The sequence below is a fragment of the Elephas maximus genome, chromosome 5 (genome assembly GCF_024166365.1).
Source record: "Elephas maximus indicus isolate mEleMax1 chromosome 5, mEleMax1 primary haplotype, whole genome shotgun sequence".
Classification (NCBI taxonomy): Eukaryota; Metazoa; Chordata; class Mammalia; order Proboscidea; family Elephantidae; genus Elephas; species Elephas maximus.
The window spans coordinates 158,116,031-158,135,046 of NC_064823.1; the positions used below are offsets into that span (position 1 = coordinate 158,116,031).

Here is a 19,016-nt window from a genome sequence, read left to right on the forward strand (position 1 = left end):
AACGATCATGAAGACGGTGTGGGACCGGCCAGTGTTTCTTGAGTTGTACATGGGGTCGCCATGAGTCACAGCCCACTCAACAGCAACTAACCAACAACAAATGTACACACTGCCTGGGGGCTCGGTCTCGGGAAGGGAGGTGGGAGCTGTCCCTCCTGCCAGTGCTGAGAAGGGTCAGTCAACCCCAGCTCTGAACAGTGGAAAGGTGCAGTGCCAGCACACAGGCCTCTGTCTCTGGCCAGCTTGGTTCGTTGGAACCAATTCTTTGTAAATTAAACTTATTTAAGAACAAGAAGAGGAAGGATGTTTGGGTGCCTGTCAATCACAGAAAAGAAGTTGATTAGGGCAAACAAAGATCGTCACTGTTGTGCTGCCACTCCCATGACTGAATGTCCCCTACAGGTTGGTCCTGTGCTGGGGGCTGTTCATAAGTCCTCCCAGCAGTTCCCAAGGTTCACATGGTCACCCTAGCCTCAGGTAAGGGCACCTGGACTCTGGAGGTGTCCTGCTCACATGGTCACCCCATTCTGCAGATGAGGACTCCTGGGCTCTGAGAGATGATGTGTTTCCATGGTCACCCCATCCTAAGATGAGGGCACCTGGGCTCTGGGAGATGACATGATGGGCTGGTGTGGGATGTTTTTACCTGGCCATACAGGGTCAGGAAGGTATCGGTCTCCATATTTTCCAGCAAATCTTCAAGCATGACACTGTTCTGTTGTTCTTCTCTCAAACTAGAGTAAAATTAAAATCTAGGTGAGTCCACTTCTGCTATACAGTGATGCGATGAGAGGAATTATCTTGTCATTTAGGTAACAAAGAATCACAAATCTAATCTACATGGTCTTTTTGTTTGATACCGTGAGTATCAAACAAAGAGCTTCATTTTTCTTATCTAGAACCAGATGCCGTTGAGCCAACTCCAATTAATGGCGTGTGTGTCAGAGTAGAACTGCACTCCACAGAGTTTTCAATGGCTGATTTTGGGGAAGTTGTCACCTTGGCAGCTGGATTTTTATTTTTATTTATTTATTTTTGTTATGTTAGATGTTACCATTGAGGGAAGCTGCATGAAGGGTACATAGAATCTTTGTACTACTTGTGCAACTTCTTGTTAGCCTGCAATTATTTCAAAATAAAAAGTCAAAAGCATATTGTGTGTAGTAAAACCTCAATGGTATTTAAAGGAAAAAGTAAGGCACAGAAAATGTCAGGGTGAGGGAGCATGCTACAAAGTCAGCAGCTCTGGCCTGAGTCGGGGACCCATACCTTAGAAAGGTGCATGAGAGCCTAGGTAGACGATATCAAACTGGGTGTGAGAGGTCCGGGTGTCCCCGGCCCCCCATGGGCTGACCCAGCACAGAGCCACCAGGGCCCTTGGTTTACCTCTGCCGGTGGTGCTCCAGTATCTTCCGGCCCTTGCTCAGAGCTTGCCGCAGGATGGCAGAGACCAGCCCTTCAGAATTCACCTCCGCAGGCTCATTCAGCAGCCCAGGCCCCTCAGCCCCCCACTGCTGCCAGCTCGCTAGGGCCTGCTGCTGCTGAGCCCCCTCCTGGTGCACCAGCTGCTCCTCCAGCTTCCTCTCCAGCTCCTGTAGCTCCTGCAGGCAGAGGGGGCAGGTGGTGAGTCCCGCTGCAAAAGGCAGGATGGCCGCAGGACAAAATCCAACCTGTGGGCATGGTGTTGAGAGCCTGGCAGGAGTGGGTCTTGTCTGCCTCTCCTGTCTAGCTGTGCCAAATGGCACAGTGTGACTGCAATATCTCAGGCCTCATGCCTTTCCACGAGGTGTTCCTTTGGCCTATAATGCCTTTCTCCTGGTTGCCTGTGACAGATTGAATGGTGTCCCCCAAAAGACATGTCCAAGTCGCGACCCTGTATCTGTGAATATGACCCTGTTTGGAAATAGAGTCTTTGAAGATGCCATCAGTTAGGTATGAACCTGACTATACCAGGCCCAAGATGGAGTCACTTACGCTAAATCAGCAAACTGAAACCCAGCTAAGCTTCTATTTCCTGTAAATGCCTGACTTTCCCAGGAGTCAAAACCCAAGGCAAACAACGGACCCTCCAAGAAACAGAAACCTAAGCTAGTCAATCAGGACATGCCTGCCCAGTTTAACCTAGTTCAGAATTTCCCCTTGATCCCAAATAAGAGAAAAAAAAAAAGCCAGCCAGCCATTGTGAAATTTGCTCAGCGTAGGGTTTCATTTTACTTGGATCCACAATCAACAGCCATGGAAGCAGCAGTCAGGAAATCAAAAGATGTGTTGCATTGGGTAAATCTGCTGCAAAGGACCTCTTTAAAGTGTTGAAGAGCAAAGATGTCACCCTGAAGACTAAGGTGCGCCTGACCTAAGCCATGGTATTTTCAATCACATCATATGCATGTGAAAGCTGGACAGTGAATAAGGAAGACCAAAGAAGAATTGACGCCTTTGAATTGTGGTGTTGGCGAAGGATGTTGAATATACCATGGACTGCCAAAAGAACGAACAAATCTGTCTTGGAAGAAGTGCGGCCAGAATGCTCCTTAGAGGCAAGGATGGTGAGACTGCACCTTACATACTCTGGACATGTTATCAGGAGGGATCAGTCCCTGGAGAGGGACACCATGCTTGGCAGAGTACAGGGTCAGCGGAAAAGAGGAAGACCCTCAACGAGGTGGATTGACAGACACAGTGGCTGCAACAATGAGCTCAAGCATAACAACGATTTTAAGGATGGCGCAGGACCGGGCAGTGTTTCGTTCTGTTGTACACAGGGTCACTATGAGTGGGAACTGACTCGATGGCACCTGACAACAACAAGCTACTTTGTTCCTGTCTGTCTGTGACTACCCTTCTGCTTTGTACCGTTCTTCGGAGCTTATACCTGATTTCTATACCAGACATTCTCAGATTCATGAATTGAAAAAGGAAGCCCATGAGTTCATATAAAGTTTAACATGGTGGACATTTTTTAGGTTAACTTGAGGTTGTATCACAGTAGGATGGGTCCTAATCCCATGTGGCTGGTGTCCTGATAAAAGAGGAGGAGGGACACAGACTGGGAGACAGAGGTAGGACGCCATGTGACGCTGCGGCTGCAAGCCAAGGACTGCAGGGAGCCACCGGAAGCTGGGAGAGAAGCAGGGAGCAGACGCTGACTCGAAGCCTCGGAAGGAATCAACATGGCCCGATATGTACTTTCAGCCTCCTGAACTGTGAGAAAATCAATTCCTGTTCTTTAAAGCCACCCACTTGTGGCATTTTTCTTTTTTTGGTCACAGCAGCACTAGGTAACCAAGACAATGGTCCTTGATCCTCCTAAAACATGTACAAGATGGTCTTTCTGCAGAGACACCGCAGCTTGCATCAAATTCTCAAATAGGCCTCAAAGCCCTGAGGCCCACACAGGCTACTCGAGACCCAAGACAGAAGATTGGAGAGGAAGTTAAGGTCGCAGCAGAGAGCCTTATCTCCAAGTCAAGGTACTCGGCTTTATCCCAGGACCGTGGAGGCGTCTGAGCAGAAGTCACTAACATGGTGAGACTGTAATGAGGAAGACGCCTCTCACTGCATTATCCCGAATGGAAACACATCTGAACACAGGCTTCTCAAAAGCGCAAAGGGACATTGTCCAAACTGAGTCTCCAGCAGTGCGCTCTGTTAAGCTGTCAGCCACACGGAAGCCTGAGTCAGAGACAGACATCTACTGCGATGCCAGGCCCAGCCACGCTTTTTGATGTCACCAGAGAACGTGGTGGGCACCTCATACTTCTGTCGCTCAAGCTACTGATGTGCCCTGGCCAGGAACTGACAATCAGGTGGAAATAAGTCCTGCAGTTTATAATCTGCTGCCACTAACGGCAAGTCCTCCTGGGAGTTCAGTTCTGTCCCCCAAACCCTGCAACACCCCACATGTCTGCTGCCACTTAGCACAGTCAGACTTCAAAACTCGGTTCTGGAACTATCTTTTTTTAATGCCCATAATCCTCACTCGATTTGAAATGCTGAAGGCAGGGATGCAGAGACCGTAGCTGACTTCTTTATCTATCTCCCCAGCAGCGAGCCAGGGCCTGGTACACGGCAAAAGTAACAATAATCCTGGTCGTAATAATAATAACAACAACAACCGTAATAATAACGGTGGCGAACATTCCCCGAATGCCTTCGATGTGCCACACTGGATTCAAAGATTTATCAGTTGCGTCCAATTCAGGGCATATTAACTCTTCTCCTCTAAACAAACAAGAGATAGGAAGTGTTGATGTTACCCAAAAACAGCTTTAAAATAAATTTGAAAATGTAACCGATCACTAATAGAAGTCAGGTGGTCTCAAGTAAGAAGGGCCACTGAGTGTTTTTAGGGCTGGAGTGAGGGTGCGTCCTAGGGCACTTACAATGAGTGGAGCAGTGGTAACCTGAGAGTCAGAAGCTTCAGTATCCTGAAAATTGTCATGTTGTTGATGTTAGGTGCTGTCGAGTCAGTTCCGACTCCTAGCAACACTACGTACCACAGAATGACACACTGCCTGGCCCGCACCATCCTCACGGTTGTTGTTATGCTTGAGCCCTTTGTTGCAGCCACTGTGTCAATCCGTCTCATTGAGGGTCTTCCTCTTTTCTGCTGACTCTCCACTTTTCCAAGCATGATGTCCTTCTCCAGGGACTGGTCCCTCATGATAACATGTCCCAAGTATGTGAGATGAAGTCTCACCATTCTTATTTCTAATGAGCATTCTGGCTGTGCTCCTTCCAATACAGATTTGTTCATTCTTCTGGCAGTGCATGGTATATTCAATATTCTTCGCCAACACCACAATTCAAAGGCATCAATTCTTCTTCGGTCCTCCTTATCCATCATCCAGCTTTCACATGCATGAGGCAATTGAAAACACCATTGCTTAGGTCAGGAGCTTCTTAGTCTTCGAGGTGACATCTTTGCTTTTTAACACTTCAAAGTGGACTTTTGCGGCCAATATGCCCAATGCAATGCATCTTTTGATTTCTTGACTGCTGCATACATGGGTGTTGACTGTGGTCCAAGTAATAAAATCCTCGACAACTTCAATCTTTTCTCTGTTTATCATGATGTTGCTTATTGGTCCAGTTGTGAAGATTTTTGTTTTCTTTATGCTGAGGTGTAATCCCTACTGAAGGCTGTGGTCTTTGATCTTCATCAGTAAGTGCTTCAAGTCTTCTTTACTTTCAGCAAGCGAAGTTGTGTCATCTACATAATGCAGGTTGTTAATGAGTCTTCCTCCAATCCTGATGCCCGTTCTTCTTCGTATAGTCCAGCTTCTCAGATTATTTGCTCAGCACACAGACTGAATAGGTATGGTGAAAGGAAACAACCCTGACGCACACCTTTCCTAACTTTAAACCACTCGGTATCCCCTTGTTCTGTCCGAACAACTGCCTCTTGATCTATATCAGGTTCCTCACGAGCACGATTAAGTGTTCTGGAATTCCCATTCTTCACAATGTTATCCATGACTTGTTATCATCCACGCAGGTGAATGCCTTTGCACAATCAACAAAACACAGGTAAACATCTTTCTGGTATTCTCTGCTTTCAGCCAGGGTCCATCTGACATCAGCAGTGACAGACCTGGTTTCATGTCCTCTTCTGAATCCGGCCTGAATTTCTGGCAATATACTGCTGCTTGATCTTCAGCTAAATTTTCCTTGCGTGTGATATTAATGATATTGTTCAACAATTTTCACATTGTTGGATAACCTTGCTTGGGGATAGCCATAAATATGAATCTCTTTCAGTCAGTCAGTTGGTCAGGTAGCTGTCTTCCCAGTTTCTTGGTGTGGACAAGTGAGCACTTCCAGCGTTGCATCAGTTTGTTGAAACAACTGATGGTACAGAAGGAAGAAGTCCAAGCTGGACGGATGGCACTGACGGAAAACAAGGCTCCAGGAATTGATGGAATACCAATCGATGTGTCGAGGCTAGATTCATCAATTTCTCCTTGTTGTCCTATCCATTTTTCCTTTTGCTACTCTGAGTCTTTTATTAAGTATATGCATGCTTAGAAAATTCTCCAGCTGAATTAAGTTTCTTACTATCTTTGTAACATCTTTCATTTCTTTAATAATTTGATAAATCATTATTTTATACTCTGTACTGATAATTAGGATATCTTGAACCTTTACGAACCTTACTCTGTTATTCTTTTGTTTCTGCTGTGTGTAGGTCATCTTGCCTTGCTTCTTGATCTTTTTTTTTTTTTTTAATCGAGAACTCAACTCGTATTTGGCTGAACTTAATCTGCGAAAATCCTGAGGTTCCCAGATCGAGAATATTTTTTGTCCGGAGAAGATCTGGCTTTGCTTCTGCCATGCTCCAGGGTAGACTGCTAAACTGGAGCCATCATTGCCATCCCATTGCCATGGAGTCAATTCCAACTGAAAGTGACCCTATAGTGTAGAGTAGAACTGCCCCATAGGGTTTCCTTTTTTTTTAATCTTTAAGGTGGCAGACTGCCACATCTTTCTCCCTCAGAGAGGCTGGTGCATTTGAATCACCAGTTTTTGGTTAACAGCCAAATGCTCTAACCACCGTGTCACTAGGACTCCTTATTAATTTATCAGCTTGGAGATTCCCTGACTGAATGGCTAATGCATTTGAACTCCTTCCCCACGTTAGAGAGGTCTTTGATTACAGATTCACAGGAGAGGCTGTCCCCAGACACCTGGAACAGGTGTGGGGACAGAAGGGTTTCTTCATCAGTTTGTTTTGCCAGCAGGTGGTTTCTCCTCCCACCCCTCACTTCGTATTCTACCGCGTCAGGGCATCCTAATGCCTCCTGTTGTATCCCCCCAAATTAATCCCAAATCCATGAGTTTAAGACTTCAGCCTTTGCTTCCACGGTAGAATTAGCTCTTGAAATTGCTTTCAGCTTCTGTGATTTCAGCTTACTCTGAGATATGCTTGGCCCTTGGGGGTTCTCCACATCCTCTTGTAACTCAGCAAAGCATTAAGAAGTATGGGTATTCTTAGCTATCCAGCATCTGGAAGTTTCATGCTAAAATGAATAATGCACAACAGGATGGAACCATTCTGATCCCCAGGGTTTTCTGGGGCTGGTTTTGGGAAGTAAATTGCTAGGCCTTTCTTCCTAGCCTGGGTTAGTCTAGGAGCTCTGCTGAAGACTGTTCTGCATCAGAGCAACATGCAAGCCTCTACTAACGGAGAGGTGAAAGCTGCTCGTGAGATGCATTGCCCAGGAATTGAACCTGGGTCTCCTGCACGGAAGGCGACAATTGTACCACTGAACCACCACTGCCCTCAACAATGCTCCTACTTCCTTTCTACCCCTAAAACAGTTGTCATAGTGTAGCGCAGAGTGTTTGCCAGAAAAATAGTCTTACATTCTTCAGAGTCTAATATTATTTACACTTTTTAAAGAAATGAAGTGAGTCCTCCTTCGCAACCTCAACTGGTATAGTCCGTGTGGGTTGAAGTCAGAAACCGATTCCGTTTCTGCCTTCTGTCATTTATCAACCAAGTGATCTTGACCAAGAGCTTGACCAGCCTGAATCTCGGTTTTTCCACCTGAGAATTGAGCATATTAACGGTACCTTCTTCATGGTCTGATGCAATAATTAGCTAATAAAATGTGTGACAAAAAGCATAACTGCAAAGCAGCATAAAATTGCAAACGGTTATTAATCATGCTTAAGGCATCTTAAGGCATCTTAAGCATAATTAACTAAAGAATTCTTAATGGTTAAATGCGATCATGTCCATTCACAAATTAGCAGTGCCTGCCTACCACATACTAGGTGTTCAATAAGTGTGAGTTCCTTTTTCTTTACTATCAATTATTATAATAACAAGGAATATATGAAATTCTAAAATCTACAAGAGTCTTAAAATTAGTCCTTCAAACAGCAATTGCCATAGCTTTTGTTTTATGGGTATGCCACTCATACCTTGAGTAACGCAGCCCATAGGAATACTGGCAGGCTCCCTGGGTGGTGAAAATGGTTAAGTGCTCGACTGCTGGCCAATGGTTGGTGGTTCAAACCCACCCAGAGGTACCTCAGAAGACAGGTTCAGCCATCTGCTTCTGAAAGTTCATCGCTTTGAAAACCTCACAGAGTAGTTCTACTCCGCACGTGGGGTCGCCATGAGTTGGAATTAACTTGACGGCAACTAACAAGGAATACCCCATAGGGTTTTTGAGGCTGTAATCTTTCCGGAGGAGCCCTGGGGGTGCAGTGGTTAAGAACTACAGCTGCTAACCAAAAAGTCGTCAGTTCGAATGCACCAGTCACTCCTTGGAAACCCTATGGGACACTTAGTTCCACTCTGTCCTCTAGGGTCGCTGTGAGTCGGAATTGAGTCAGAATCAACTTGACAGCAACGGGTTTGTTTGTTTGTTTGTTTTTGGTAATCTGTACGAAAGCAGACTGCCACATCTTTCCCCCACAGAGCAGCTGGTATATTCAAACTGCCAACCTTCCGGTTAGCATTTGAGCACTTAACCACTGTGCCAGCAGGGCACCTAATTAGAGTGATAGAAATAGAAAATAATCCTTATCTCATTGCTGCTATCAAGGCGAAGTAAGTGCTACGGCTGCTAACCAACAGGTCAGCAGCTCAAATCCGCCAGGCGCTCCTTGGAAGCTCTACGGGGCAGTTCTACTCTGTCCTATAGGGTCGCTATAAGTCGGAATCGACTCAACAGCAGTGGGTTTGGGTTTTGGATTTATCGAAAAATCACCCATTGAATCCTACTCTGGCACACACGGATTGTTAGGACCTGAAGTTCATTCAACAGCAACTGCTTTTATTTTTTTTTTTAAAAAAAAAGAAAAAATTGGAAGATTAGTGGCAGATAATAAAAAAACATTTGAAAGATCATTTGGTAAAGCAGAGAGTCAGTGAAAACAAGGGAAACGCTCAACGAGACGGACTGATACACCGGTTGGAACAACGGACTCTGACATACCAGCGATCCTGGAGACGGCGCAGGACCCAGCAACGTTTGGTTCTGTTGTGCACAAGCTCGCCGTGAATTAGAGCTCATCCAGCGGCAACTAACAACACGGCAACTGAAAGACACACTGCTGTTGGTCCCAACGCTGCGAAAGACACGATGCCGTTGGTCCCAACGCTGCGAAAGACACGATGCCGTTGTTGTCTTTGTTCGTTGCTGTGTTAGCTGCCACAGGGTCTGCTCGGACTCCTGGTGACCTTGTTATGCAGAACGGAACAGAAGGGTGCCCGGTCCCGCACCGTCTCCATCCTCACTGGTGTACGCCAATGAAACCATGACATGCTGTGGATCGTGAGATGCATCCCGGTTCCAGAGATGTTAAAATTCAAAAGTTTGCTTAACCAGATGCCACGGAGTAGCCCCTGCCTCCTGGCAGCTCCACGTGAATCAGGGTACAACTGGTCTCCGTGGGGCTTCCAGTGGCTGATTCCTTGGAAGTAGATCACCAGGTCTTCGTTCTGAGACACTTCTGGGTGAACCCGAACCTCCATCGTTTCAGTTAGCAGCCAAGCACGTTAACTGTCTGCACCAGCCAGGGACTATTTGCTTCTTAGAATCAATGAAATACAGCAGCCTTGGTTTGAGAAAGCTCGAGGTACTTCTTGTTGCCCTCACTGAACCCTCCCAGCGGCCCTGCAGCACAGCAGGACGGGGATGCCAGCAGGACCAGGTGACCATGGGAGGAGCGAGGTGAGCCCAGGAAGCCCCCACGGGATGGTGGTAGCCGAGCTCATCCTCTCCCTTCCCACCACCCACACTCACCGGGTTGTGTGACTCCAGGATCTGGGTGCAGGCCGACTTGGTCAGGGTGTCCGACTCGCTCAGCTCCTCCAGCAGCAGGTCCTGGATGCTGAGGAGGGCGGTGTAGGCCGACAGCGTCTTGGTGGTCTTGGCGGCCTTCTGGAACTGCAGGGACACGATGGATTCTGCGAACCGCTGCTCCTGGGCCTCAAGCTGCTGCACTCTCTCCCGGAGCAGTTCTCCCTGGACCTGGGGAGTGACCAAGCCGGAAGGCGGAGAGGAGTAAATACACAGAGTGAAGGAAAGACAGCATACAACTTACAAACTAGCTTCCCATCAGGTTTCCTACGGCAAAGAAACCAAACCAAACTGGTTGCCATTGAGTCGATTCCAACTCATGGCGACCCCACGGGTTCCACAGAGTTTTCAAAGCTGTGACTTTTCAGAAGCAGATTGCCAGGCCTTTCTTCAGAGGTGCTCCTGGGCGGGTATGAATCCCCAACCTTTTAGTTGGCAGTCAAGCACATAACCGTGTGTGCCCCCCAGGGCCTCCTTCCTACAGCAGTGAGTCCTTAAGTCAGGATTCTGAGAAACGTCTCAAATGCTGAACACCAAAGCACTGGAAATCTGCATGGAGCGCCTTTATACAGCAGGGGCATCTCAGCTTATAAAGACGTCATGTGGCTGCTGCAGTCCAGTTGTCCCTGACTCCGCATTTATCATTCCACAGGCAAATCTATTCACGCTGCTCTCCAGCTCCAAACCCTTCGATGGCTCCCCACTTACTAGAGGACAAAAGTTTAAACTTCTTAATATGGACTTCGAAACACTTCCACCCCTTACCTTCCACCCAGCTAAGGTACATCGGGAAAGGTCTGGTTGGCTCTTCAGCTGGCCCCCACCCCACACCAGGGACCTCTGCTGTTCCCTACACACCATGCCTTTTGTGTCTAAAAGCCTTTGTGCTCTTTCTTATGAATGAAATCCACCCCCATCCTCGTCTTCCTATACATCCCCTATTTGTCCTTGAGTCTCTAGTCTCCAGCAAGCCCCTTCAATGCCTCCTTACTTCTGTGGGTGTTTATCGCTGTTTTCTCTGAGCTTCCTTCCTTCCACGCTCTTCTCCATCCTGGCCCGCATGACACAGCTTCCCCAACTAGAACACAAACTTTTCCAGAGCAGGGTCTGGCACCCAAAGGGCTCAGAAAATTCTAGACGCATGACTTCATTCACTCTTTTCATTTCACCGTCTCCGTATATGACTTAGATGCACCTGACTCAAGCCATGGTCCGCCTGCGGAGTCCGCACAGCTCACACAGTGGGTGGGGTCCAATGTCCACCTAAGACTGAGCGCTACACTGTGAGAATGGGGCCTGAGAGAGGTTTCTGACGACTTTTGTATGGGGATCTCATAGAACCTGAGCTCTAAAGTCCTTTACAGATATTCACAGCCTCTCAGTAAACTCCCTTTTTACCACAGTTAATTTTCCATTGTAAATTTCCAACAGAAAATATATTTATACCTTTATTCATTCATCCAAAAACTGAGTACCAACTGTGTATGATAGAAAGTGCTGGGTGCAGCACTGAGATGGGGAGAGAGGAGAAGTGAATCAGACATGAATCCAACCATCAAACAACTCATCAAGCAACAGTGGAGAAAAGCATGGGCTCCAGAGAGAGACCTCAGTGTTTGAATTCCTACTCTGTCACTTCCTAACTGGCGACCTTGGGCATGGAAATTAAGCTCTCTGTGCTTCCTGTGGAATCCCTGGGTGGTGCAAACAGTTAACCGTTGCCTACTAACTGAAAGGTTAGCAGTTTGAATCCAGCCAGAGATACCTCAGAAGAAAGGCTTGGTATAACCTGACCTTACTAATACCAGTAAATTCCCATTAGTCCTTAAACTAACACAAATCAGATTTGGCCCACCCCGCATGCACAGGATGGCCAGCTGTGGCTGCTTACTGACCTCAACAGAGGATGCAGGCACAGGAGGGACAAATCAGAAGGAAATCAACACCCAGGCCCTATTTCGAAGTGAGGGTCCGACAAGAACCACGTCACCTCCGGTTTCCTGGCCACCTTCTAGAGTTTTCCCTCCCAGGAATACCTGCTCAGCTGCCATATTGCTGCCCTAATCACATATAAGCCCTGCTTTTCTCCATAGCTCAGGGAGCCGGATCTGAGGAACTTCCTTCTGGCTCCTTGCTCTGTGCGTAGCAATAAAGTTACTTTCTCAAAGACCGACGTCCAGATAATTGGCAAGTCTGAGCGCACTGGACAAGGACCCACCTTCTAGCGCTTTGTAACACTGGCAATCTACGTTCAAAAGAATCAATCCTTGAAAACCCTATGGAGCAGTTCTACTCTGACATACATGGGTCGCCACAACGACCCAGTCAGAATCAACGGTAACTGGTTTTTCATGCCTCCATGACCTCTTTAAAGGTGTAAGAAGATGTCACTTTGATGACTAAGGTGTGTCTGACTCGTCATGGGCTTTTCAATCATCTCATACGCATGAGAAAGCTGGGCAATGAAAAAGGAAGACAGAAGAATTGCTACGGTTCAATTGTGATGCTGGCAAAGAATATCGAATATACTGTGGTCTGCCAGAAGAGCAAACAAATTAATCTCAGAAGAAATACAACCAGAGTGCCCTTAGAAGTGAAAAAAGTGAGGATGGTAACAATTCAGCTTGCTTACTTGGACACGTCATCAGAAGAGACCAATCGCTGGAAAAGGACATCATGCCTGCTCAGTCTTCCCTGTTCTGCAACGGAATGGGATTCAAGCAGACTGTACGGCCGAGTCCCCCGCAAAGATGCAGGACAGAGTGGAGGTGGTCAACATATTTACGCAAACACACGTGGAATAATATTTTTTATTAGAAATAGAGTTTTTACTTTTATTTCAAAAGTACTTTCTTATCTGTGAACCTAAAAATTCCTGACCCCAAATTAATCCTGCCTGTGCCTTAGCTGGAAACCCTGGTGGTGTAGTGGTTAGGTGCTACGGCTGCTAACCAAAAGGTCTGCAGTTCGAATCCACCAGGTGCTCCTTGGAAACTATAGGGCAGTTCTACTCTGTCCTATAGGGTCATTATGAGTCAGAATTTACTCGACGGCAATGGGTTTGGTTTTTAGGTTTTGGTGCCTTACCTGGCCTGTTTTTTTTTCCACCCAAAGGTGCTAAGCAATTTTTCTTTCCTATGTGAGAAGCAGTTAATAGCAAACTATGACCTTGTGATTTAATGAAAAAGACCTTAGGCTTACTTAATTTAAATTTCAAAAGATCTTATGGCTGTAGGAGGGTAGAGGGCTGAATTTTTAGCAGCCAGACCAGAGAACACCTTCTAATCTCAGTGAAAGGGGGAGGGCAGGGCTGTTCAATCAATCAAGTTAAGATTATCCAGTGGTTGATGTATTTATTCTTCTCCCTCCTCTTCTTCTTAGACGTTTCATTGTAACCATCCTACTTTGAGCTATTTGCCTTTTTTTTTTTTTATCAGGACGGTCTCCCTACATGCATATAGAAAAACTGCTCAGAATTAACCTTACACTCAATTTCTTCAAAGTTTTAATTTTTTTAACACACATAACTAAAATGAGTGGGTAAAGCTTTAAGCCTTTTACGTTAGGTACTGTAAGGACAATGCAGAAAGTGAATTAAAAAAAGGGAGACTCTCTAAAATCCTCTTTTCTTCTTTGGAAAGCTTAATTTGTTAATTCCAGCACCATGAGACAGTCCCCAGTGAGGGCTTTCATCCTCCAGGAAACACGTGGACAAGGGGGCAGATTTGCATTTCTGTGAGGTATCAATGACAGGCTTCATAACATATTCAAGCTATCCAAAATAATACAAGTTCATTTGCAAAATAATACGTTGCTAAACACTGTTTTAAATGGGAGTTTCAAGCACCTTCCTTAGTCTTCTATGACTGCCTGTGGATTTCAGAAAACAAGTTTCTTCTATGGACCCTGACAACCTTTAAATGCAAAATAAAATCAACCCATGTCAACAAACAGAGTTTGTTGGGTTCTAGGGAGTCCAATAAATCCCACCCCTCCTCCCTGACGAAGTTTGGAACCAAATACACCAGTCGTATAACTCCTTCCTTGGAGAAAAGTGAGCAAAGAATGAGGAAAGGCCGAGTGCCACCAATACCATCAGTATGTGCTGAGCGAGCCTAGTTTACACAAAACTTGCTAAGAACAAAACGGTAACTCCCTGTTAAACCTTCAGAGCACTAACCACAGCAGGCCAACTGTCCAATGCTAACCCTTGCACCAGAACCTTGAGCCCAAAGGTCAGAGACAGGCTCATTGACATAGTAAAAGTCACTTCCCTAGGAGGAAACTTAACAGGATAATGAGACATCCTAAAGATATTAAAAAAAAAAAGTTTTTGGTTTTTTTAACAATATGAGGTTAGTACTGTATTGTGTTTACATAGTATGTTAGAAAATGCAGAAACCTGTAGTTGTATGATTTGCTGAGAACTTCCTCCTTCCTCAGGGCCCTGGTGGTGTTGTGGTTAAGAGCTTGGCTGCCAACCAAAATGTCGGTAGTTCAAATCCACCAGCTGCTCCTTGGAAACCCTATGGGGCAGTTCTATTTTTTTTTTTTTTAATAAGGTCTACACATACGAGTCTACACTATGAGTCAGAATCAACTCAATAGCAATGGTTTGTTTGTTTTAATGGGCTCCTCTTGAGGTAGGCAGCCTCAGAGCCCAGCCCTTCTGAGAGACACCTGCTCTGGCTTATCTTCCTAAAAAACACCAAACAAAATAAACTGCCCTTTCTTCTGAAATTGTCCCTGACAAGATAGCCACAGAACAGGTCATAGAGGGCCCCAACCCGCCTCTAGGTGGAGACATAACATGCTAATGAAGAAAAATCCACCTCTTACTCCATCCCTGAGAATTGAACCCTTGTCTAGAGAAAATACAGTCATCCCCAAACCCTGAGCGCCTGCATGAAATTCAGTCATGAATATTCATGATGAATTTGCATTTTCTTGTCTGCTCTCTGCAAAAGCCCACCTCCCCAAGCTGCGTGCGAGCAGTCTTGGAGGAAACAGTCCCGATTGCTCCTTTCCTTGCGCAATGAAATAATGGTGCCTTTCTGATCTCCCACCTCGGCCTCTTGTTTATTGGCTGTACCAAGTCACACCAAGCAAAACCTGGGGTTTTTCACCCAACAACACTCCTTCCTCAGAGTGTAAAATATCTGACCTGTGTAACCCAAGACAGGCAGAATCTGAGGATAGCGTTCTCCTCTGCCTCAGCTTATGCAACAAGCTCAGAATAAATCCTCTCTTTGTTCCTCATCCTGGTGTTGTCCTTCCTGGCCAAGTCACACCGGGCCCGAACCAAGAACTTGAGCTGGGTAACACCACCAGAAAAAGTCCTTCCACATGGAGAGGGTCAGGACAGTGGTCCGCATCAAGAATCACACGTGAAAAAGGAAAGAGAGGCCCAGATTGACAGATTCCTCTGAAGGCACAGGAAAATTCAGAGGACATTGGCCATTGTGGCATACACCAAAAATCAGAAATAGAGAAACAATGTGGAGATACAGTGACCACTCTTGAATAGGAAAATTGATAACAGACATCTTACTTTGATTTTAAGGTTTTTCTTACCCACGGTACCAGACAGCAACCATAAAAAGCCTGACCCAAACTGCAAAAGCCTGCCAGAAACTGTTCTTTGTTTTGTTTGATAGGTGCCTTTGAGTCAGTTCCCACTCATAGCTACACTAGGTACAACAGAACTAAATGCTGCTTGGTCCTGAGCCATCCTCACAATCATTGGTGTTCTGTTTGAGCCCACTGTCTACCGCAATGCAAATCTGTTTTATCCTGCTAGAAAAGGATATTCTTCAAACCAGTACCTCCTAACTGAAATCTCAAAATGTTTCATGGCTGCACGTGGGTGGAGGGACAAATTAGCAGCAGACTGGCCAGTCGATCTCAGTAAAAGGGGAAGGCAGGGTTTGGTCAATCAGATTAGCCAATGGTCACTGCCCTGACAGGGAACACCATAGAGAATCTCTGATGGAGCAGGAGTTCAGTGGGATGCAGACCTTAAATTCTCGTAAAAAGACCAGGCTTAATGGTCTGACTGAGTTTGGAGGTACCCTGACAGTCATTGTCTCCAGACCCTTTGATAGCCCAAGATTGAAACCATTCCCGAAACCAACTCTATAGAAAGGGGTTGGCCTGGACTATAAGACAGACAATGATGCTGGTAAGGAGTGAACATCGTGGCTCAAGTAGACACATGAGACTATGTGGACGACTCCTGTCTGGTGGTGAGATGAGAAGGAAGGGGGGGACAGGAGCTGGTTGAATGGACACGGGGAATACAGGATGGAGAGGAGTAGTGTGCTGTCTCATTAAGGGAAGAGCCGCTGGGAGTGTACAGCGAGCTGTGTGTGGCTTTTGTACGAGAGACTGACTTGATTTGTAAACTTTCACCTAAAGTATAATGAACAAATTAAAAAAAAAAAAAACATTAGCCAATGGTTGATCTATATTTCTCCCTCCTCTTCTCTTTATAAGCCTCATTGTACCTAGCTTCTTCGTGCCATTTGTTTCTTCTGGAATCAAAATGATCTCCCCCTATGCATGCAGAATAACTGCTCGGAATAAACCTCAGGTTCAAATTTCAGGGGGTTTTGATTATTTTTAACGCTACCAAGTCGCACAGGTTCCCCTTTGTGACAAGGACGTCTGTTAACCATAAAGGAGCTCAGAGTTTATCTGCTGTTGTCAGTGTCAATAATCTTATTAAAGGCAGAAAATGGTCAGTGCCATAAGAGAGGTCCCTATGTGCTCCTATAATAAATAGATCAGAGGAAAAAATGAAGTAGAAGGGTCAGGGAAGGCTTTAGAAAGGAGTTGGCATTTGACCTGGACATTGAAGGACTTAGGAAGGACTTACTACAAGTACAGGCACTGAGGTTGGAGTGTGTGAGGTTCATATGGGAATTAATGAGAAGATAAATCTAAACCTTTGAAGCTTCCTGAGAAATTGACATACCTTTATCATGCAAATGAAGGGTGGCTGGCCAGCCCACAGAGACCACCTCGTGATCTGATGCCAGCTGACCTCAGAAAGGGAGGCATGGTTCAATCAATCACGTTAAGATTACCCATTGACATTGAGTTAATTCAGACTCATAGCGACCCTACAGGACAGAGGAGAACTGCCGCACAGCGTTTCCAAGGCTGTAAACCTTCACGGAAGCAGACTGCCACATCTTTCTTCCACAGAGAGGCCGGTAGGTTCAAACCATCGACTTTTCGGTTAGCAGCCAAGCACTTCACCACTGTGCCACTATTCCGATTAGCCAATGGTTAATTTTCTGCTCTATTTCCTCCTTCCCTCCTTAAAATCTCACTGTAACAGGCCTAAAACCGGCCTTGTGTGGTTCTTTCTGAACGGAAAGGTCTCCCTGTATGCATACAGATTGATTGCTCAAATAAACCGTGTATGCCTTTTTTGTGGGTATGCATGCTTTAGCTTCCATGTGCTTTAATTATTTTTGATACATCCCAATGTTGAAATGAGAAGGCTGGTGAAACCATGTTTAAATATAAGTGTACAATTCGAGACTTCCCATTCTAGTGTCTTGTTGTCGTCATGTGCCCTTGAGTTGATTCCGACTTGTAGCGACCCTGTATGACAGAGTAGGCTGTAATCCTTATGAGAGCAGAACACCGGGTCTTTTCTCCCACAGAGCCACTGGGTGAGTTGATCAATGACCTTTCAGTTAGCAGCCAAGCCCTTAACCATCGTGCCACCAGGGCTCTAGCCCTCTCAAAAATCAGGTTGGCCTAACCCATGTTCTTCTGGATGAGTTCTAAATATCCGGAGGGAGGAGGAAGAGGGAGAGGGCTTAAAACCCTCAATTCCATCTCATATCAGGAGGGGAGCGAACTCAGTAAACATTTCTTGGATTAATATTTGTTGAATGAAATAACAGCTTGTAAATAAGCATCATAAATGCTTACATTTTAGAGATAGAAAAATTTATTTCTATGCATGAAAAGACACCTCCCCCATTAACTATATATTCAAAGTGCAAAAGTCTAAAACAACTAGGGCATTGCCCAGGTGGCGCAATGACTAAGTGATCAGCTGCTAACCGAAACCTACCAGCGGCTCCTCGGGGAGAAAAGACCTGGCAATCTACACCTGTAAAGATTACAGCCTGGGAAACCCTATGGGGCAGTACTACTTTGTCCTGCACAGCTGCTATGAGCTGGAATTGACTCGACAGCAGTGGGTAATTTAAGGAGCCCTGGTGGTGCAGTGGTTAAGCCCTCAGCTGCTAACAAAAAGGTCAGCAGTTCACAACCACCAGCCACTCCACAGTAGAAAGATGTGGCCATCTGCTTGCATAAAGATTACAGCTTTGGAAAACCTATGGGGCAGTTACACTTTGTCCTATAGGGTCTTCAGTGGTTAAGGTTGTGTGTCAACTTTGCTGGGCCATGATTCTCAGTGGTTTGGCATTTATGTAATAATGTAGTTTGTAATGATGTAATTTGGCAATTATGTAATGATGTAGTTATCCTCCATTTTGTGATACAATGTAAACTCCATGATGAGATCTGACGTGACCAGCAAAACAATTATAAAGGGACTTTCCTCTGGGGTGTAGCCTGCATCTAATACATACGGACATTCTGGCAAACCTTGTTGGTTTTGCTCAATCTAGATCCTGCATCTGGCTTGTCATCATCTCAGTTCCACTTCCTGGAACTTGAGCCAGCAGCCTGCCATCTTACCTGCCGATCCTGGGTTTGTCAGCCACTGAAGCTATCTGAGTCAGGAGAAGCCTCCAGCCTGATACCTGACTCACAGACTTGGGACTTGTCAGCCTCCACAACTGCAGGAGCCATTTCCTTGAGATAAATCTCTCAATCTCTCCCTTCCTCTTTCTCTCTCTCTCTATATGTTGTTGTTGTTGGGTGCTGTCATGTCATTTCCGACTCATAGTGATCCTGTGTAAAAGAGAATGAAGCATTGCCCACTCCTGTGACATTCCCATAATTGTTGTTATGCTTGAACCCATTGTTGCAGCCACTGTGTCAATCCATCTCATTGAGAGTCTTCCTCTTTTAGGCTGACCCTCTACTTTAACAAGCGCGATGTCCTTCCCCAGGGACTGATTCTTCCTGATAACATGTCCATTTTTTTCTTTCCTGTCTTCTTAATGACCTCTTACTTTCTTTATGTATGATGTCCTTGATGTC

General features: G+C 45.7%; 1 protein-coding gene across 4 annotated transcripts in view; it reads right to left on the minus strand.

The window, feature by feature from the left end:
• Window positions 1-19,016, minus strand: part of EVC2 (EvC ciliary complex subunit 2) — a 198,472-nt gene that overhangs the window by 16,853 nt on the left and 162,603 nt on the right. For all 4 annotated transcript variants that reach the window (XR_007517705.1, XM_049886523.1, XM_049886522.1 and 1 more), the window contains exons 17-19: window positions 9,762-9,989; window positions 1,387-1,601; window positions 647-734 (exon numbers count right to left, since the gene is read on the minus strand). Coding sequence is in view for 3 of the 4 variants with exons in the window: in XM_049886523.1 (XP_049742480.1) it covers window positions 647-734; window positions 1,387-1,601; window positions 9,762-9,989 (531 nt within the window). In the remaining variant the exon portion in view is untranslated. The remainder of the gene's footprint in view (window positions 1-646; window positions 735-1,386; window positions 1,602-9,761; window positions 9,990-19,016) is intronic.